This window comes from Maniola jurtina, chromosome 15 (assembly GCF_905333055.1).
Source record: "Maniola jurtina chromosome 15, ilManJurt1.1, whole genome shotgun sequence".
NCBI classification, from domain to species: domain Eukaryota; kingdom Metazoa; phylum Arthropoda; class Insecta; order Lepidoptera; family Nymphalidae; genus Maniola; species Maniola jurtina.
Genome location: NC_060043.1, coordinates 4,259,284 through 4,281,781, shown reverse-complemented (window position 1 = coordinate 4,281,781; position 22,498 = coordinate 4,259,284). Strand labels below are relative to the sequence as shown.

The 22,498-nt window shown below is 35.4% G+C and overlaps 3 protein-coding genes and 1 long non-coding RNA gene across 4 annotated transcripts in view; 2 read left to right on the top strand and 2 right to left on the bottom strand.

Annotated features, from left to right (window-relative positions):
* The first annotated feature begins 756 nt into the window (after window positions 1-756).
* LOC123872370 lies at window positions 757-12,952 on the top strand. The gene is made up of 4 exons (XM_045916596.1): window positions 757-772; window positions 9,414-9,458; window positions 9,921-10,147; window positions 11,056-12,952. The coding sequence occupies exons 3-4, from the start codon at window positions 9,935-9,937 to the stop codon at window positions 12,787-12,789; spliced, it is 1,947 nt and encodes a 648-aa protein (XP_045772552.1). The 5' UTR covers window positions 757-772; window positions 9,414-9,458; window positions 9,921-9,934; the 3' UTR covers window positions 12,790-12,952.
* LOC123872376 lies at window positions 3,515-6,522 on the bottom strand. Its single transcript, XM_045916608.1, has 4 exons — window positions 5,645-6,522; window positions 5,466-5,546; window positions 4,271-4,436; window positions 3,515-3,720 (listed from the first exon to the last, which is right to left on the bottom strand). Exons 1-4 carry the CDS (start codon window positions 6,485-6,487, stop codon window positions 3,560-3,562), a joined length of 1,251 nt encoding a protein of 416 aa, XP_045772564.1. The 5' UTR covers window positions 6,488-6,522; the 3' UTR covers window positions 3,515-3,559.
* On the bottom strand, window positions 10,777-21,356 carry LOC123872388. Its single transcript, XR_006797470.1, has 3 exons — window positions 21,345-21,356; window positions 18,435-18,442; window positions 10,777-10,901 (listed from the first exon to the last, which is right to left on the bottom strand). It is a non-coding gene; the product is annotated as an uncharacterized LOC123872388 (long non-coding RNA).
* The window catches only part of LOC123872374 (G-protein coupled receptor Mth2-like), a 36,655-nt gene continuing 33,351 nt past the window's right edge, over window positions 19,195-22,498 (top strand). Inside the window, exon 1 of the mRNA XM_045916604.1 lies at window positions 19,195-19,940. Coding sequence (XP_045772560.1) covers window positions 19,512-19,940 — 429 coding nt within the window. The 5' untranslated portion in view covers window positions 19,195-19,511. The remainder of the gene's footprint in view (window positions 19,941-22,498) is intronic.

Below are 22,498 nucleotides of genomic sequence, written 5' to 3'. Positions count from 1 at the left end.
TCAATCCTGATGCTGCAGGGGACCCGATCACTAAAGCTGGTGGGATTTGGAAACTGTCGGTTATATGATCCCTCGGGATTTATAAAGGATCATCCGTATAAATGTTTTTACGTGGTAGAGAAACACGTTGTATCCCGGGGATGGACTATTACGGATAGACCACTTTTGTCCTGGGAAATCAAAAGTTCCCACAGGATTTGTTCGCCCTGACTAAGCAACCAATCAACTTGATTTTTAGCATAAAGATACTTGAAAGGACGCAGAGTAACATAGGCTACTTTTTATCCCGGCAAGTCAGAGTTCCCACGGGATTTTTTAAAACCTAAATCCACGCGGACGAAGTCGCGGGCATCAGCTAGTTACAAAATAAAACACTCTATTTTAATTAATATTGTTTCAATCTCAATTAATAAAACCACTCTAAAATTATCATTGCGTAGTATTTTAGCATGTTAGTACATAAACCCGACTGCTTAGAAAGTGCTCATAGTTATATCTATGTATTCGATATGCTCTAAGTCCTGAACTATTAGATATCATGTTACAATTTTTTTTTGGTGAAGAATATGTACATGTAAGCTTTAATTCACGGTAAAAAAAAATATTTTTATTTTGGCCAAGTTACTCAAATATCGATTTGAAATGTTCACTTCCGGTTTACTATACGTTAAAAAATTTAAATTTAGAATTCGATAAAAAAAATAAAAATTTCAACTTTTTAACTATAATAAACAATGCTTTTTAGTTTTTTTTACAAATGAATTGTTACAAATAATAAGCATCCAAAAATAACGGACTTCATTCTTAGTAAATTTTTAAAAGCTCATAACTCAGCAATAAAGCATCATACGAAAAAAACATTGTGTGTATATATCCACGTCTACTAGAAGTATAACTGACCAGAGTATAAACAAAATTCACGACCTCACTTTTTTTTGGTTGTCCGCTTGACGTGAAATGCCCCAAAAGTAAATGTAAAGAAAAATCATTTTCCGTGAAAAATTGCCTGTGAAATCACTGTGAACAAAAATAGTCACTTCACCAAATGAAAATGATTTAAAATTAGCAATCATGCCCATTGCTACTTTACCCACATGCCTACCGCCCTAGTACGACTAGCAACCTAAGTACTTGTAAAATTGAATGACTGTTTAGCTAACATTAGCGCAGTGACCATGACCCCAGCTAAGGTAGAAATTCCAATACAAAATATAAGTTGGAAATTGTAAATGGAAATATCTGCGATGCCCCTTATTTCTCATAATTAAAAAGGATTTTTGGACGTTTTTCTACTCATATGATTAACTAGATTATACCCGCGACTTCGTCCGCATGAATTGTTTTTAAAAATAATATTAGCCATGCTAATCATGACCAATACTCCCCTTTCCCTTCCAATTAAGCGTAAAGCTTGTGCCAGGAGTGGGTACGACAATAGTGCAACGGATGAGGTTTGAACCGCCGACCTTTCGGAATTCAGTCCGCTCTTCAACCGTTGAGCTATCGAGGCTCTAAATATAATATGTAGGTTTTCTTAATCCCATGGGAACTCGTTGATTTTGCGGAATAAAAAGTCTGTGTGTTAAGTTAGGGTATAAGCTATATCTTTTCCTTTCTGCCAAATTCATCCTGTAGTTTTTGCGTGAAAGAGTAACAAACATAGACACACATTTTCGCCTTTATTATAATAAATTGTGTAATTAAATATTTAGATAGATTAGATAAGTGTCCACCTACCCTATTTTTCCCAGCAAAGTTTATAATGGCTAGGTACATGATTCTCGGTATTGACAAAATATTGTGCAATTTAAAATCTCAGCGTTAGTCATACTTAGGAGCAATAAATAGCAAACGAGCTCAGCCATAAAAAAGCACCTTTTAAATGAGAATAGTAAAGTGAGATGAAATCCCTATCCGTACTAATATCATAAATGCGAAAGTGTGTCTGTCTGTCTATCTATCTGTTAAGTAGGTACCTTTTTACACGTCAAAAATTATTATTTGGTACTAGCCGATGCCCGCGACTTCGCCCGCGTGGATTTAGGTTTTTCGAAATCCTGTGGGAACTCTTTGATTTTCCGGAATAAAAAGTAGCCTATGTGCTAATCCAGGATATTATCTATCTCGATTCCAAATTTCAGCGAAATCTGTCCTGTAGTTTTTGCGTGAAGGAGTAACAAACATAATTACACACACACGCACACACACATACATACATACTATCGCCTTTATAATATTAGTGTGATTAGTGTGATCTATGTGTTTACTCCTACCTACCTCTGCGTTCGTAGATATGCAATAAAACATCGCTCACTAATCATGAAATATTCATATCTCTGACGATAATTATTTTACTACTAGCTGATGCCCGCAGCTTCGCCCGCGTGGATTGGTCAGATCCCCTGCAGCATCAGGATTGAGGATTTGGACTCCAAATTTTTTATGAAACAATGTCGCAAAGTTCCTCTATCGATTAAAAAAGAAATGATGCAAATCGGTTCAGAAATCTCGGAGATTTCGGTGTACATAGGTAGAAAAACACAACTCCTTTTTTGAAAGTCGGTTAAAAAAGTAGCCTATGTTACACCCTGGTCAATTCTCTACTTGTCTGTGAAAATTCCGTCAAAATCAGTTCAGCCGTTCCCAAGATTAGCCTTTTCAAACAGACAGACAGACAGACAGACAGACAGACAAAAATTTTAAAAACGTGTGATTCAGTTATAGTATCGTTCAAATAACCATATGACCTTAATATGCGGTACCTAGTTATATCGAAATTACAGACAGACACTCCAATTTTATTTATTAGTATAGATTATTCAGCTTGCATCCCGGAAAATCAACAAGTTCTCATAGGATCTTTTTAACCAACTTACAAATGGAGATGGTTCTCCATTTGATGTGAATTTTTTCCAGATATGTTTTAGGGTTTCGTACTCGAATGGTGCCAACGGGACCCATAATAAGCCTCCGCTGTCAGAAAGAAACGAAGTAACCGACAGGACGAGTCGCGACGCTGAAGTTGCTATGGGCGGGGCATATTCTTCAAAGAATACCTATCCATTGGAGCCCAAAAGGTTTAAAGGTGCCCACGCACTCGAACTGAACTGCAGCTAAACTGCGCGTCGCGGCAGCGCCCCGCACGATATTCTCTCCAGCCGCGACGCGCGTACCGCGTAGCGCGTCACTGCCAGCGTCTGGAGGGAATATCGTGCGGGGCGCTGCCGCGACGCGCAGTTTAGCTGCAGTTCAGTTCGAGTGCGTGGGCACCTTAAATGGTGATATTGCAATGGAAATCCCAGTGTTGGAAGATCCTCCACTATTTATTATTGTTTATTCACTTATTTAAAACAAACATACATTTTAAATTTGTTAAATAATGTACTAGATACATTACAAAGTCCATTCCGGTGGATGAAAACCTGGCAGGGTTTATCCGTGCACCGGCATTCCTTGCACTAGGCACGCACTAGGTGGAGTGATGATCTGAAGCGAGCAGCTGGGAGCCGCTGAACACAAGCGGCACAAAAACATTTCAGAAGCCACCCGGAATACCTGTTCAAATACTCTGTAGCAGTATGATGGTGTAGGTGACGAAAACTGAGGTGATTGAAACCAGAAGCGAGTAATCGAGTCGCATGAAGTTCGCCATGTGAAAGTCGATTGGTTGCGACTTAACCAAGCCGCGGAATTCAATGTACGCTGCTAGCATCTTCTCGTCTAAAAATAATAACAACCAAAACTTCTCAATATCAACCATTTGAATGGTTCGTAGTTCTGAGTGAAGGTGACCCTAAGGTGGTAGGGTGGGGTTTTGATCATAAATCGACGATAAGTCAAATATTAAAAATGGATGAAGTTAAATAAATAACAAGTGCAAATTAAAAATGTATAACACCCCCAACAAGTGAAGGTTACAGCAACTAGAAAAGAGCTAATAGGTTCAAACAGCTGTACCGATTTTCTTGGATTATAGTTAAGAACACTCTCGATCAAGCCACCTTTCAAACAAATTCATTAGTTTAGGAGCTACGATGCCACAGACAGATACACAGATACAGACGTCAAACTTATAACACCCCTCTTTGTGGGTCGGGGGTTAAAAAATAGGCTGTTCAAAGGTTCAAAGGCTACCTAAAAAACATTTGATGCCTGCCAGTAACGTCGAAGCCTCGACATTCAGTTACAAGTTCCCTAACTGTCGTGAACTGTGGTGGAGTGATGAGATATTATCTGTAAAAAGTTAATAATGTAGGTAAAAAATGCTTGCCTAGATTTCTGTTGATAATAAGATGTTCAACCAGAGAAATAACCCTCTCTCTTTGTCTGTAAGTATTTTCACAATGGTTCACAAGGCTTACTATCACTATGGCGCAAGTGAGCGATCGCCAAAATGTTGATATGGCTGGGTAGAAAGCGTGAGCGTAGCCTGTGTGCTAGAAGTAAACAAGTGTAAATTAATTTATAACACCCCCGACAAGTGAAGGTTACAGTAACTAGAAAAGAGCTGATGACTTTCAAACGGCTGAACCGATTTCTTTGATTATAGCTAAGAACACTCGATCAAGCCCCACCTTTCAAACAAAAAAAACTAAATTAAAATCGGTTCATTAGTTTAGGAGCTACGATGCCACAGACAGATACACAGATACACACGTCAAACTTATAACACCCCTCTTTTTAGGTCGGGGTTAATAAGAGAAAATATTTATTGTACAGTTTGAGCTGACGTAAAGGTGGTCAACTGGTTGCGGAGCTGAAGTGGCAATAGGCAGGGCACGTAGTTCAAAAAACCGGCCAAGTGCGAGTCAGACTCGCGCACCGAGGGTTCCGTACTCGGGTATTTTTTTCGACATCTTGCACGACAAATCAAAAACTATTATCGCGTAAAAATAAATAATAATCTGTTTTAGAATGTACATGGAACCCTAAAAATCGATAACGTTGTGGGTCCCAAGGAGATAGAATGGTGACCTCGTACCAGAAAGTGCAGCGTGAGAAGACCACCGCTAGGTGGAGAGAAAATTCAAACAAGTCGCAGGGAGCCGCTGAATTCAAGCGGCGCAAGACCCTGGCGTTTGGAAGCCCTTACAAAAGATCTATGTCCAGCCGTGGACGTGTATGGGCTGATAATGGTGATGATGATGATAAGCAGACATGTGGCCGTGTAGCCTAGTTGTGACAACTATGTGTTTTTGTAATTTGGCGTTTTCTTATCCCCCGTGTCCCGGAGAGCAGGCTTTTAAGTTATCGGTCCCAGTTATATGTATATCACTATCATAATATTCTGATAACTTTCTGATAATAACTAAAATATTATCTCCCACTGCAATATTATCCCAAGAAAACTCCTACCGTTATCTGATCAATAAAAGGGGGTTACCGCCCTTAGCAATGAGAAAGAGAAATGTATCAGCTAAGACGTTAGAAACTACTAATAATAATAATTAATTGCCATTACTTACCTGTGTTCCCATTATGACCCTTACAGTCAAATTAGTGAATCTCACCATGTCAATAAGTAAACTTAGACAATTTAATAATATCTGAAATACATAGATAGGTATTTAGAAATATTTAAGGTGTATTTTAGAAATATTAAAGTGAAAGGTAAACCGCAGGTTGTAAACATCTTACGGCTTACCCTCATTCCAAAGATTTTATTGATAAAATTGACTTGCTCCGTCAGCAACAAATAACATCTGCTCAACAATTTCACTTCGGAACAGTTCATGCACGTAGCACTCTTTGAAGGGTACAACTTGGATGTCGACGTCTTAGTTTTATGAGAGTAGAACCAATTCTTCTTCATGACAGTGTCTTCAATTTTCGGCGAGCAACTTAAAGAAGTACAATAGCACTCTTGGACCCAGTCTCCAATAACACGCAGCCTGCTCCCGATGTGCATCACATGCAGAGTTAGATGCAAATTCGTAAGGATCTTTATCAACATGTAGATGTAAGCCAAAGAGAAACTAGACGTGGCGACCAATCCAAAACCGATGGCCCAGATGATATAATCACATAAAGAGCTCGAGATCCACATGGAAATAATGAAAATCATCGCTATGATCAGCCGTCTTTTTATTCTACTGTAGTATTCCATTCCGAGCATCCCGTCTATATAAGCATATTGCCTTATGTATTCGTAGAACACGTCCGAACCATACTTGTACACGAAATATAAATCGACCATGTATTGGAAAAGATCGTAAACCATTTGAACCACATCAGTATACTTAACCGATTTTAAAAGATCATGGTAAGAGTAAGTGAATTTGTAATAAAGAGTGAAGAAATTAATACAAGCAAGAACGGCTACTGTTATGGCGCTCCTAATTTTGACCAAGTGGGACGGTGCAAGCTGTGTTGTATCTTTAGGACAATGACAATCTAATGAAAATATCTTCAGAAGCCAGCTCAACGGAGAAAATGTGTTGTATATTTCTTGAATATAATCTTTATACTTAATATCGGCAGGAAACATTTTTTTATTAAAATTATCGTAGTTCGGTGCCTAAGTAGAAAAAAATTCTGCCTACATGTATTGTAATAAACTGACCAGAACCTACGAAATATAAACTCTGTTATATTATAGAATTCAACAATTGCCCAATCACTTTAAGTTACGTGAATCATTAATGATAGTAATTAAGTTCCGTCATTATCACCTAATGGACTAAGAGCCCGTTCCTCCCTGTGTTGGACACAATGCGCATAGAAACATTCAGCTTTTAAAAAAAAAAATCAAAAGCACAATAAAACCGACGTCAAAAACCACAAGCACTAAAAAGTAAAAAATAATTTTTGTTAGCAAAATAGGCAGGGCACGTAGTTCAAAAAACCGGCCAAGTGCGAGTCAGACTCGCGCACCGAGGGTTCCGTACTCGGGTATTTTTTTCGACATCTTGCACGACAAATCAAAAACGTATGAGCGAGCATAATAAAAGAAATTACTAGAAACCCGACTTCACATATACCTACATTACACGTGTAGAAACAAAAATTATTTTTTACTTTTTGTGGTTTTTTAAGTTTTTTTTGAATTTTTTTTATTTCACAATTTTTAATGGCCCCACTGTACTATAATATGCTATGCCCAGTTAAAATCCTACTGTTTACTAAGCTATTACACTGATCGCGAGCAATTTTTCTCTTATCCATTGAGGAGTTCTGTTCTCCATCTCCGAAGATATGCATCAGATCTTCATCAAATTTATATGGGACCACCTGCGAAGTATACCCTTTCAAACAAAAAAAAACCCATATCGGTCCAGGCGTCTTTGAGTAATCGGGGAACATACATAAAAAATAAAATAGGATTTCGACGAATTGAGAACCTCCTCCCTTTTTTGAATCCGCTTAAAAATAACGAAAGTCTGGCGCTCACAGGCTCTAGGTCTATAAATAATTAATCATTGTCTCGATAGCGTGTTGGAATAACATTGTAGTTCAGCTGTATTATAATTTATAGTATTGTGTGGAATTAGACTTGAGCTTTTATGGTTTATGCATATTAATATGCTAAAAGCACTTATCTACCTACGATCTAGTAGTAAATTATTAATTATGCACTCTAATAACTGAAAGTATGTTACTGAAACCTTTCCCATTCTTATAATCTTTGCTTTAATCCATACTAATATTATAAATACGGTGTGACTGTCTGTCTCCTTTTCACTGCCTATCCGTTTAACTCATTTTGATCGGCACAGAGATGGGACATCCCGTTTAATGACATACCTACCTATAGGCACGCTACTTTTTATCCCGGAAAATCAAAAAGTTCCCACAGATTTTTTTAACAACCTATATCCACGCGGATAAGTAGCGCACATCATCTAGAGCACATCTAGAGTAGTTACTAGGTGGTGAGGGTGATAGCACGGTAATGGTATGTATACAGTATTCCAACTTCATACAAACGGGCGAAATGCAAGCTATACCTACGCACCTCGATGTCGGCAGGCGCTCGACACGCAGACAGTCGCGACTGGTCGCGACTGTGACGCAGTGACGAACGGGCGGTGTTTTGTTTTTCTAACAATAACCACGCGATTTTTTCGTTGTATGTGAAACCCGATCAAAGAAGCCACAATTTCAGCTCAGAATGTCGGTATTTAAGGTACCGGGACTACAATAAGATTAATTCGCAAACTTTTTTGATTGTACCCAGCGATGATTTTATGAAATATATGCAAAAAATGGAGAAAATATTCCGAACTTCATTTAAAACCAAATAATATATAAATTGTAAAGTAACTGCAGGTATCTATAACCAAGGAAAAGATATTCCATTTTCTCCATCTTGTCCATGTCACCCAAAACAATTTTTGATTAAAAGCTTTATACTAGAATGCGGATTTTTTAAACTTTAAAATTTAATAATTCGTAACGTTCGTTTAATTTCCTACATCTCAGTCGAGGCGCAAATATTTTTCGGTCTCGAATGTATAAGACCGATTTGTTATTCAATCATAAACATGATTTTTTAATTAAATCTACCAATCAAAAAACAACACGCATTTTTATTGGACATTTCCTATGCAATTCACAAAGTATTTTATTTGTTTATATAAAAAAGTATATTTACAATCACAAAACTAGATGGAAACACAAAGTAGGCAAAAATTAAAATGCTGGCGGCAGGCAGCCCTATCGCATGTTTACGTACCGCGCAGCTGTAGGTATTTATTTCAAAGAAACGGCCGAGTTAGAATACTGTATAGATAATATTACCGTGGTGATAGGGAACTGTCCTACCTACTGCTCAAATATAATCCTACTCTATGCTACTGCTCTTAGCATGTACGTATGATAATATGTAGGTACATACATGGCACATGCCATGTAAAATGTTTGGTTAGGTTACTCTGCTGTTTGGTTTAAAATATCTCTGACTTTTAAACTTGCGGAGTGGGTTTATTTATTATTTGGATTTTGGTAATGGAATATAAAAAAAGGAAAACATCGTGGGGAATCCTACATTACATGCCTAAGAGTTGCAGTGTGAAGTCTGCCAATCCGCACTTTGCCAATTGCCAGGCCAGTATACAATTCAATACACACAATACTATAATAACTAGGTATTAATAATTTTATCATTTATATAAACATTGTATCGCCATCTCTAAATTTTCTGGAATATCCTTGGGCCTTAAATTCATGACACTAATTTCAAACTACCAGGCTTAAAAGGGCTAGAACCCAGAGCCGTAAAACCTAAACCAGTTAATTAAAAAAAAATTGTATTGCTGAAAGCTCCCTAGAGTATAAAATATAAATGTTCCTTGGCTGAAAGTGATTACATACTCTTTGGTGAAGTGTGAATTTTTGGAATTTAATTAATAATTTACCATCAGTCATCACCGTAGGATTTCACTTTCTTTTTACAAGATTTTATCACTCGAATGATTTGTTTTATAAGTTCTAATGTTTATGTATTAAGCAATTGAATAGTAAGTATCATTTAAGTAATAAGTAGTAATTTTGGTCTAAAACTGTCTATTCTCTATTGATCTTTAATAAATTATTGTGTTGTGATGCAACTTGTTAGAAAGATTACCATGTACATGGAAAGTACAGCAAGAGAATCTTATATTCAGGACATAACGAGGATTCGACGGTCACGCACAAGTGGTAGCATAATTTACAATTTGTCAATATTGTGATGCACCTTTTTGGAAAGATTACCATATCATGGCTCTACGTGAAGTAGAGCAAGCATCATGTATTCAGGCTATAGTCACGTTGTTATGAGTGCAAGTGCTAGCAATAACTTACATTTTGTCAATATTGTGATTCGAAAGATTACATAGTACTGTTGCTCTATATGAAGTAGAGCAAGAGTACCAAGTATTCAGGCAACAATCACATTGTAATAAGCACAAATAGTAGCAATAATTTACATTTTGTTGCAGAGTACCTGTACAAGATGGGTGGTTGCCGTTGTACCTATAGAAACTGTAAGATAAAGTCGGATGGGAAGACTCATATGTTTCACTTCCCTGTGTTTGACAAGGTGAGATGTCACCAATGGCTAGTAAATGCTCAAAGACTGGATTTCCTTGATCTTAAAGTATCACAGTTAAAAAACAGATGTGTATGCCAACACCACTTTAAGGAAGAGAGTTTTATGAACTTTAAGGTTAGTACAGAGGAATTGTAAATATGTTGAAAGCTCTCTTTAACAGATTCCATGGGTATACCAATGAAAGATGACTATAGTATTGTGTGAAGAGATATGACGTGGCCTAGTTGTGTAAGTGCATGTCAATTTATCTCTCTGGTTAAGCAATGCTGACCAAGGTTGGTAACTGGATGTCCTTTTGGTCACCTCCATGCCTGTGAAAGCATGTTAAGCCACTGGTCACAGCTATTATCACTAACATCAGACAAAACCAGAAAAACCACATACTCAGGTTCTAGGTTTTGAATCTCCAAACAGGAATCTGATGTCTGAATTATAAGGCTACTAGAGGATGCCCGCGACTTCGTCTGCGTGGTTTTAGGTTTTTAGAGATCCCATGGGAACTGTTTGATTTTCCGGGATAAAAAGTAGCCTATGTTCATCCCTGAGATATAAGCTAACACTGTACCAAATTTCATCAGAATCAGTTAAACTGTTGGGCCGTGAAAAGGTAGCATAGGTATGGATGATTACAGCTTTTATTTCTTAAGAAGTATTGAAAAGTTAATTATTTATTTAACCTTTAAAAGTAAACTGTTTTAACTGTAGTGAGGTGATGTGAAAATAATTCGCTAATTTGAAACTAAAGGGTTACTTGGAAGAGATCACTTTGGTGATAAGGTTACCCTTTGTTTAATTAAGTGTATCCTGCATTCTTACTCTTTGTAATTTTGTTAACAATAAAATTGTTTTAAATTAAATTAAATTAAAACTGCAAAGGTTTCAAATTCACCCTGCTATGCGAAGCCCACAACAAACTCAGTTGTGTTTTTATTTTCATTTTACATAAGTGTTGTTTACAACAAGTTAGACTTTAGAGTACTTACCACAGGTCATAAAAAATATAATTATTTTTGATGTTTCAGAAAGACAAGCTTACTTTTGAAGCAGTACCAACAATAAATGGTCCTTTTTGTGATCCTAGTAAAGAGGGATTACGAGAGCCAAAAACATATACTAATCCTATACTTTTAGAAGATATAGAAAATGATTTTGATATTAATGACAAAAAATCAAACTTTTCATTAAAATATGCAGATTTCTTGACTAACAGTGAATTTGTGGACTCAAGTGCAAGATATAATAGAAATAATATTAGTCAAATAAAAGACAACACTGGAACAAATTTAAAATCTTCAAATGTTACAGACAAAGATAACACATCACTTGAACTACATAATACAAGATTGCAGTTACCAACAAAAAAGATAAGAAAAGTAGTACCACAGCAAATGATGGCAGTTCCTCTTTATTCAGATTTTAGCAATGAACTTAAAATGGGAAAAGAATTAAATTTAGAACAAAACTTAACAGATTTGCAACCAAATGTAAACCTTCAAGACAAAAATTCTAAGTCAAAATTAATCAATGTTAGTTCCTCTGCACAATCAGTGGATATAGCACCCAAATCCAATCAAGATTTAAGTAATGAACCTAAAATGGGCATTGAGTTAAATTTAGAACAAAATTTAACTGACCCACTTTCAAATTTAAACCTTGAAGACAAAAATTGTCAGCAAGAATGTAATATACCTGTTATTACGCCAATACAATCAGTAGAATCAGTTGATGCAACTTCCAAATCTAAACAAGTTTTTCCCACTAAAAGACCTAAAGTAAAAATTTTGTCTGAAAAGAGAATTAAAGACCCTATAAATATTGGGCATATAGCAGGTAAATTTGAGATGATATCACCATCTCGCCCTTTAAGTTGGCGAGATAAAAGAAACATTTTACCAAAGGCCCAAGAGCCAGAAATCATACCAGAAACATTGACAATAGAGTCTGACATTAAACCATCTGAAAAACTTAAAGTATTGGAAGTTCTAGATGTACAGTTTGACCCTATAATTGCGAAAGCCGATCCGGTTCAACAAGATCAAAATAAAGCAATTACAGGTAAAATAGAAATTAATACACCACAATCACCACCAAAAAAAAAATCAACACCAACAAAAAATAAAGTCACACCAGAGAGAAGTGCTGTCATTGAGAAAAAAAGAAAGTTTAATATGAAGTTAAAAGACATTATAGAATCCTGTCTTGACAAGCTAGATGATCCACTAAAGAATTATGAAGTTTCGCCCAGTCTTATAAATGACTTTAAAAAGCCACCAGTCAATAGTGTAAAGGACGACACTGAAGCATTAGTAAAGCGTAAAACAAAGCAGCAGGCAGAAAAAGCTGTTGTTTCCCATCTTGCAGAAAATAAAAGTTTGCCGAGTGTTCAAGAATATACAATTGCTTATTTAGAGGAGAGAATGAAAAAAATGGAAAGTACTTTGCTAAACAAAATAGCACAAAACTCACAAGAAATTATTGATTTCAAAAATGCAATAACAAAAGACTCTTCCCAAGTTGTAAAGAAATGTAAAGAGCAATGTAATAAAAGAAAAGCTTCCACACAAACAAATGAAAATGAAAGTAGCTATAAAAAGTTCCTCTATCAGGAGATTTCCAAGTATTTAAGTCCAGGTTCCAACAGCATAATTTATGAAGAACTGTTCATGAATAAATTTTCGTGTGACAAGGTCCTTCAGAGAAAAACACACCCTTCAAAGGAGAGTCCTTCAAAAAAGAAGCGAAGAAGATGTATCTGATTTTTCCAATGTTAGTGTTAGATGTAAGTGTAATGTAAAGACAAAAAATTGTTACTTTTTAGTTTAATGGATTTATTAACGTTTAAAATTATCTTTTACATTAATTTTTTATTAATTGCTTTAAAATTATTAAAAGACAAATATTATTAAACAAGGAACAAAATTAAGTTTACTTACTAGGTACCTATATCCAAAAAATCGTAACGAAATAATTTAGTAAATATTTGTATTTGGTTTAAAATATTAAGTTGTGTACAAGGGCCACCAGATCTTACTTATTTTCTGAAAAACAAAATGTGTGGAGTAGTGTTATTATGTACTATTAACGTAAGCATATTACTGCTAGCTTGTGCCGACTACTTATGTATTACTAAAGTCTGAGTGCTCATTTTTATGTGTCTTTTACAGAATATTGTTATTAAATAACTAGATGATGCCTGCGGCTTTGCCCGCGTGGATATAGGTTTTTAATAATCCCGTGGGAACTTTTAATTTTTTAGAACAAAAAGTAGTCTATCCGTAGAAGCCCGTCCATGGGTGCAAGGTACCTTTTTACCAAATTTCGCAAAAACATTTAAACAAATGATTCTTTAAAAACCTCGTGGAATCACCACGATTTAGGAATGTTACAGCATCAGAGTTAAGGAGTTGGTTGTGTTCAATGTTCAGAAGTTTGACTTGGTAAGCATCTCCAATATCGATTTAAAATCGACAGTTTCCAATTCCCATCAGTCTCCAAAAAATTTTTTTTGCTATTGTTTGAAAATATGTTTGTGATTTGTGGTTGGTGACTCAAAATGGCCACTGAGATTTTCGTCTCTGTCATTTGTATGGGATTACGTAACAGAGCCCTAGACGTGCCTTTTCTAACTTCTTTCCGTGGATAGAGTATAGCAAATATGCGTATAGGTTGACCATTTAAAATAGAAATTAAATGAGGGCACCATGGTCTTTCTTATAGTAACATGTACTGCGATCAAAACAATAATATTGTTTGGTATTTTTACAAAATTAACATAAACATATCATAGCTTACTACGCCGAAACAGTCACAAAGGAATTAAAACAAGGTCTATACTGTGAAATGTGTATATCTGACGATGACGGCAGGAGAACATCGAGGATTTCTGTATCAGGCAGCGACGCGGGCATGATGTGCGCAGACCATAACGGGGCCCAGCAAGCAAGGCGATGCGACGAATTTTATTTTCAGCAGGTAGGTGCTGATGAGGTAAGACTGGGTAATAAAATAAATTGATAGGTAATATACTCTGTTTATTTAAAAAATCTTAATAAAAATGCAGTTATCATGAAATTTTATTTTATTTTCTTTTCATTTTAGTGAAAATAATAATTTTCAAGTCGTTTGCCGGCCGCTTTTACCTGTGAAAAAAAAAATGATTCAGACCATAGAGATCTTAATAACAAAAAAGATATGAGATAAAAACTGAAGTATTTTACATCGAACGGTAGAATTCGTCTCGAATTTTTATTTATCTACACTACACCAAGAAAGATTCTAGGTACCACACGAGTAGTTATCATAACCTCGTGTGATTCTACTGTATATCCTATGAAGTACATACTTAGGTAGCGGGGAAATAGGCATGTGGTGCAATAAAGTATTATACTACACATATACACTTAGTACATATACCTAGTACCTACGTACAACCTTGTGACAAGTGGCTGTTTTAGGATGGATGTCATGTCAATTTCTGCAAATTGTAACGGAATAATGTAATTTGCAGAAATTGATAAGAGAATGGTAGCTAATTTCTGCGAGTAGTTCTGTACCTAGTTTATCGAGACATCTGTAGGTGAAGATTGAAGCATAAAAATCCAGATATTACCTATGGTGTAGGAGCAACCATAGCAGCAGCAGTCATCTTGGAGATTATGCTGCCGGCCACCAAATTTCCGTAATAGGATTGGGCGGAGGCAGCTAAAGTTCCTGCCCCGATGCCGGCGCTACCGAAACCCAGCATTGGCGCCACCAATCCCGCGCCTAGCCCTCCTGTTCCGTATATCACAGCACCTCCGATGAGGTTCACAGCCAAAGCAGTGAAAAAGCCCATGATTCTGTGAAAAAAAAAAACTTTTAAGCTCTGCTAAACACGATCACAAAATGGCGTGTTCTCTGTACACACGGTATGTTGGTTTTACTTCGCAATTCGCATTTGCCTGGAGTGGCCTGAAGTAATAAGTCTCACGCACTACCAGTTAAGTTAGGTACCATATTTTGACACAAATAATAGCTAATATAGCTATTTAAACTAGTAAGTACAAAAGTATATTAGCTTACCTTATTACGCGGTGTATTATCCGGTAGGTACCACTTCATAAAATGCCCGTGATGCAGGTCTTGTAGGGTGACTTGCGAGTTGCGATGTGCAGAGGTCTCAATCTCAATAACTCACAGTGCAATATGCATCGTATAGCCGAGGAGGACCTATTTATAAATGTTGGCGTTGTATTGGTTGTATATATGATAGTGATGTACCTATAATTTACAATTGCGAATACTAGTAATCGAAATGTAATCGATGTATTTGTTTTGTTAATTTTGTGCTTATAAAATCATAGAAATTCATATTATTACCTACGTAGGAAAACTTCAACGAATTTAATCATTTGGCTGTTTTTCGATGTAGGATGGCATTAAAACACAAAGTGTTTTTACGAGGTTCCTAAGCAACTAACTAGTTAGGTATATTATATTTTAAACCTAACTACTACAAGATGCCATATGTACCTATATTTAAGTAAATAAATAAATAACTAACTAGTCTTTGTTTAGGTTTTTATGCGTTCTTTTCTAAAGATTAATGGAAACGTAATGTACCTACATAATTATTACCATCTTAGTACAGCGGTAATAAAATTATACTTCTAAGTAACTAGTTAGGTACATAACTATAGATATTCTGCAAATAAGTACCTACTTAATAGAAAAGTCAGTAGGTACATAATTTACCTATTTAAGTAGGTAGGTACATATTATTATGTATAATATTTCAAGCCAAATTTAGTGTAAAACCAAATTTCTTAAAAAATCTGTACTCATTTAGTATTAATTACCGCATTTGAACTGTAATAGATTTTTTGCAGTTTGCTTGATTTCTAAATGTAGACAGTCACTAAACTGTATAGACCATAGTTAAAAACTACGCGCAAATACTTCTTAAGTATGCAAATAGGTAACTACTTACATTTTAGCTATTAGTAGTTAGATTTCACTACATTTTTAATACATTGAAGACTGCGAATAATATGTTATTAAAATCGATTTTCTCTAGCTATACGTTTAGGTACATCTCTAAAATCAATATCTTTGAATAGGTAATTACCGGACTTCTAATTCGCGGTGTTGCCATAACCGAATCGGTGTATAATATAACATCGATGATTGTATAAATAGATTTTATTTATATATATTAATATAATTACTATCTTCATATGGGGGTACGGGTAAAGTTGCCAGCCGTACTGTTATAAGTATTTAATTAGTAATTGTAGATATAGTACCTACCTTCAATAGATACTACTTAAATACTTATGTTATAACTACGTAGTTCTGATCTGTGTAGTATGTACTAAGCACTAACTATTGAAGAAATAATATATGTACAGTATGGGTACCTAAGTATCAAGATAAAAATATAAAAGCGAATAAGAGCGTACCTAAGTATCAAGAGAAAAATATAAAAGCGAGAGCGAAATCTTTATTAAAATATATATTATAACTACACAAGAACAATCTATATCAATATTATAAGAAGCGAAAACGTGTCTGTTTGTCTAACTACCTGTTACATAGGTAACTTTTAATGGCCCATCTTGACAATGATGTGGTACCTATTTTTCAGTGATCTATGAATTCCGGAAACGGAGATAGATATTTTATATAAAAGAGTCCTCACGGGATTTTCAAAAACCTTAATCCGTATGGACGAAATTGTGGCCTTTAAATTATTAATTTCAGCGAAGTGAGCACGGAATTTGTGATTTGTTTACAAAAATGTTATATGCAAGAACTGATGTAAGCACTTAATGTACATATTAAAAATATTTTTTCTTTGCCTGAGATTTCGACATTCAACATAGTCATAGTCATTTATTCTTGATAATATACATTATACGTCAATCATACTTTCTACAATCAAGATTCATTAGCTGCTACACATAACTATTATTGAATAAATGTGTAAATGTGTTGGGTTTTCCTTCAATGACGTCGTCAACTCGAAACGGAGCAATGGGTTAGTGGTAATTTGCATGGTAGCTCGATAGACATAATAGAGATAACACGAGAAAATGCGTAGACAAAATTTTCTCGTGGCGCGCAAGTTAGGCCAGCGAGAGAGTGACATATTATTATATAGGTTACTTTTTATCCCGAAAAAATCAAAGTTCTCACGGGATTTAAAATATCTAAATTACATCTAGGCATTAGCTGGTATAGGTACTTATTATACTTAGTTACTATAAAATACAACACAATAAAAGATCATACTTACTAGTTAATAAGTACATACTAAAATATGTACTTATGTTTATTAATCCTTCTACAATCTATAGCTGTTTTCATTAGGGTATAGACTCCTATATGAATTTAACATAGCTATTTTTTATCCTGAAAAAAATGAAAAAGTTCCCGCGGGATATTTAAAAAACCTTTACCCACGCGGACGATTGCGGTTGCGTGCATCATCTCATAATATAATAAACTAAAACTGGCAATAATATTATATTATGTTGCATTGATGGAATCCCCGAAATCTTCTAGTTGGAACACAGACAAAATACCGCCGCGACATGACGCTATCCCTGTGACCGCCCGCGGTGCGGCAACCGGCGGCGCCCAGCGGACCGGGCAGTATTTTAAGATTTTAGTTTTCTTATTTCGGCACAGATGGCGTGGATATGATTATAAATTAGTATACTTATGTATTTTGTACACCTGATAGATTGAAACAGTAGGAGTGCAACTTCAGAAAATTAAAAAATCGCAAATTAAAAATCGCTTGTTGTGCCATTTATATGAGAGCACGGCTTAACAAATAGATATAATATAATATAATATATATGTATTTTAAACATGTTTTAAACAAACGTTAATGGAATTAATACTGTTTTTTAAAACATGTTCAAAAATCTTCAAAAATTTAATATAATATGCTAGTACAGTACATTGAAATAGCATTTAAATTTTCGCGCTCTCGCACGCCTCGCGCGTTATTAGTGCCCTCTGGATGAGAGCACACGCGTAACTTGGAAAAATAAATCTGGAGTCGCACATCTATCTCTAGTAATATAGTAGGTAGATAATCTATGAACAGTATGCTTGAGATCGTTTGACTGGAAATCTACAGTCCGTTATGGCTCTTTTGGCACTTGAGTGAAGGCGCAGTTGTCGCTTTATGCCGACACAGCGAACTATTTATTTAAGTATTTTTTATTTTTATTGAAAGGTTTACTAGCGATTTAACATATAAACTTAATAACTATAGTAAATACATTGTTTTTTTTATCATACTCAACTATGTTCAATCATGCAAATTCCGTACAAATACCAAGTTACAAAGAGGATATGTGTTTGTATGGCTCAATATAGTAATTTAGGGAATATTAATGACAACAACAACAACAACTAACAATTTATTCTAGTTTATTGCAGTATGAAAGATACACATTATATCAACCAGTGCACTTCTCTAGATGACGGCTTTAGTTCCGGTTTTGGCCACGCGCCAAAAGAGCCTTGTCAAATATAAAAATAGGTAGATTTACATATACAGTCCATATGTAAATCTTCCTATTTTTATATTGGTATTTTTTAACCGATTACCAAAAACGAGGTGGCTCTCAATTCGGCCCGTTTTTGGGGTTCCGTACCCGGAAAAACGGAGGCTTATTAATGTCACTTTGCTGTCTGTGTGTCCGCGTGTTACAGGTCCCTAGCTCGAAGATTAAAAGAGTTATAAACCTGAAATTTTGATATTTGGCATTTCGGTAAACCAAATATGGAATTAGAAGTTCAATTAAGTTCAGTTCAGCGGATGGGCCTTTATGAGAAAAGACACACTTTTGCATTTATAATATTGAGTAGTATGTATCAGTGGCCAGAATATGTTCCACGGAGGAATAACAAAACTTGGTCTAAACTCTAATTAATTTTCAATTAATACGCTGACGAATTCACGCCCGTAGTTGTGCTACGAACTTTTCGCTACGACATCGTAGGGTTTGAAAAATGAAAACATGGTACTTAGATACCTATTGATTGAGATAATGAGAGCGAGGATTTTAGACACAGTTTACATAGGTATTAGCAGTTTGTAGTTTGCCAAGACTTACTTGTATTATACTAAGGACTAAGGACTAGGTGATCCGTAATCGGTCAGCACTCAGCAGTCGAAGAAAGAACATCATCCGAGCATGACGTACACCTCGTCTGCGAATTGCGCTCGCGACAAATCTTATCTCTTATCATATTAAAAAATGATACATCGAATTACCTCACAAGTGCGACGTTATAGCACTTCGCGATAAACCTTACAAGGATTCATTGTGTGAAATTAGTATTAGTCATATCAAATAGAATGATAAATATTTTTAACACCAGTATTTTTTTGAAAATAAGTACTTAATTATTACGATGTACAGTCGTGAAATTAAATAGTTGAAGTGTTTTAGTTCGGTCATAATCATAAATTAAAATGTTCGTGCTATTTTTGTTAATTACTGGTCTGGTTTCCGCAAACTCTACGCCTTGCACTAAAGACCAAAGTTTGAATATAACCGGCGGACTGATCTTCGAAAATGGTTCGGTAATATACGATGGGTTGGAATATGTCGATGGCACTTGGTATGTCTTGGAAGTAGATGGTTTGGACGTCCGGTTCGGGTGTCCGTGCATTGGCCGCGTGTGTTTGTGGAAGTGTTGCGGGGTTGGACAAATGTTCCTGAACAGGAGCTGTGCGGACGTGGACGTGAGTGAAGCCAACCCGTTCAACCCCCCAGTGTTCAAAGGCCGGGAGCCGTCTAACATGATCGCTCATCAGAACTTCTTCTACATGCCGAGACAGTCTTGCGATATGTATTTGGTGGATTCTAACTCGCCAATTGAAGAAATATACCTACAAGAAGTAAGTCGTGCTTACTTAAAGCCGTTTTAGTTCTCTATTCTCTACCTCTTCAAGAACCATAATCTACTTATCTACTATTTAATAAGTAGTGTCGTGTAAGTATTCCGATCAAATGGAACCTTTATAGCGGCAAAGAGCGGTTTATAAGCTCGACCGCTTTGCCTGGCTGTTTGTCTGTAGCATCGTAGCTCTTCTTTAGACTACACGTTCTAAACACTAAGCCATGAGGAATTTTTGTTTTAGGTAGATAATTTTAATACAATATTTGAGTGATAATAGTGCCTACTGGTCTTATTTTGGTTATTTTCATACCTGAGACTAGCTGGCCAACCCAGACCATGCACAAGTGACCTTATCTAAGTACGAACCTATAAACAATTATCGCTCTACTAATAAACGTTGAAATATAGCGTTAAGTAATGTTTTGTCTTCTTCTTTCGAATGTCAAATTATTAATGTCAGAAAGAGAGAAATTGGACTGTAAATATTCATCCAAAACAACATTAGTAAGGCCCGTTGTACATCAGAAATCTATCCACTTATCATCATTATTCATTAGATATCTACCCATACTTGAGGGAGAGACACTATGTGAAAATAAATCCGTTGCTTCACTTTTTCAGTAAACCCGTAGATACACAAGTATAAACAAACTATAAATAAATACACAATTAGATATAATTGACTATACAATTACTGAAAAAGCTAAACTGACTCACTGACAAATAAACGAACAGCTCAAATCACCTGGGCCTTAGAACTCAAAATTTTACTTAGAAATAATTCTCAGAAATTCTCTTGGGGAAATGAAACCGGGGCGTGTCAGCTAGTAATGTGATATTATACCTACTTACTTATTTTGAAAGTTTGACTAGAATTCTGGTATTCCTAGCAGTATATAGTATTTCCTAGTAGTAGTAAGTATATTCCTTATATACCTAGTACGTCTAAATCTATTGGCCTTTCCTGCCATTACGGATAACCAAACACCGTTGTTAGTTTTCGTGTTACGTTTCATTTACACTGACTCATTATCATTAGGTAAATGTCCATCAACGAGCTAGTTAAAATAACAGTAAAACGGAAAAAATATGTAAAATTACGTCAACTGATCCACTTTTCGTTTTTAGGTTTGATATAAGAGTAATTCAGTAATCAAAACTAAGTTTCCTTCTGACTAAAGTCATCATGGGTCACTTATAATTTATATCTCTGCCGTCCTTTGTTTTTTTAATTTATTTATTCGTAGATACCAAAAACTGTAAATAACAGTAAAAAGAAAGAGATAAGAAGTGAGCAGGGAAGCACCAGAAAACAACGAAACTTCAGAAATAATTGATGTCTGTACTTCTAACTGATGCTACCTAGGAATAAGGTGTTAGTTAGTTTTCAGTTCGGTCCTACGTAGCGTATTTTGTTTAAGAGGAAAACCAATGCGAATGACATAGACGATTTCACCTTCAAACTAGCAATTTTGACATGTCATGACCCTCTATTGACAATTAATCAAGCAGACATTTCAATCTGCGAAATTTACGCGGACTTTTAGTATTTTGACGTAGGAGGGTAAACGATCCAGTAAATGAACAAATAAGGACTACCCTGACATTGACCTAAAATTAAGGTATATGAGAATCGTTCTATATATAATTTTTATATTTTGTGTGTCTGTACACAGTAGGTATACACTCTTAAATTATTTAAATATCAAAAAATCAAATAAAATGCGTGGTATTAATTATTATAACTTATTTTATTTAACAAAAGGATAAATTGCCAGTAAATGAACTGGGAATTTCAGTGAATGAACGAACTCTATCTAGTGCATAAACTCTCGATTCCTATTAATAAATAAATTCTTAAATATATTTTCGGCTTGGAATTCAAAAAAAATTGTCAGATTTTCACAGTTTTTGACTTATTGTATATTTTTTTCTACATTTTGCGCGATAAATCAAAAACTATTTTACATAATAATAATAAATAAAACCTGTTTTAGAATGTATAATAGAGCCCTTTCTGTATAATAGAGAAAAACTTAATGCCCATGTTGCACCCAAGTCGCTGGAAGTGCAACATCAGCTGCTGAATGTTTTGAGAGTAGTGAGAACAATATACCGTAACACATGTTATCAGATTTGTTCCTTTGAGCCGAGAAGCCACATGTTCTGATGCTTTTTAGACAATCTAAGATCTCTCATTAAGTGGTCCAAATCATTTTGATTGAATAGTCTAAGTTGAGATGTAAAAGTCACTACATCGTCACTACCTTCTGAAAGTTCTTGAAGTAGATTGGAGGTACTGGGTTGGGGCTGAGGTACAGATTTATCACCAGAAGTCAGAATCGTTCTAATTGTAGACTGCAAGTTACAATAGAGTCGCTTGGAACAATTTTTTTGCTGTTTCTTCTGGTTATATTCACAATGCAGAAAAAATAATCATCATGGTGTTTAGATGGTTCGCGCCAAATTATAATACTTTTTTTAGTAAAAGTAGGGTCTATTCTTATTTGCTCATAAACGCAATGAGGAAATACAGCTTCCACATATAAAAATTTG

Bases quoted from the DNA above. Each gene is read 5' to 3' on its own strand.
- LOC123872376 (XM_045916608.1), bottom strand. From the start codon at position 6,487: ATGTTTCCTGCCGATATTAAGTATAAAGATTATATTCAAGAAATATAC. The intron at 5,547-5,644 runs GTAAGCCGTAAG...TATGTATTTCAG, and splicing joins ATAAAATCTTTGGAATGAGG to ATATTATTAAATTGTCTAAG. The intron at 3,721-4,270 runs GCAAGCATTTTT...TATTATTTTTAG, and splicing joins TATTATCAACAGAAATCTAG to ACGAGAAGATGCTAGCAGCG.
- LOC123872370 (XM_045916596.1), top strand. From the start codon at position 9,935: ATGGGTGGTTGCCGTTGTACCTATAGAAACTGTAAGATAAAGTCGGAT. The intron at 10,148-11,055 runs GTTAGTACAGAG...TTGATGTTTCAG, and splicing joins AGAGTTTTATGAACTTTAAG to AAAGACAAGCTTACTTTTGA.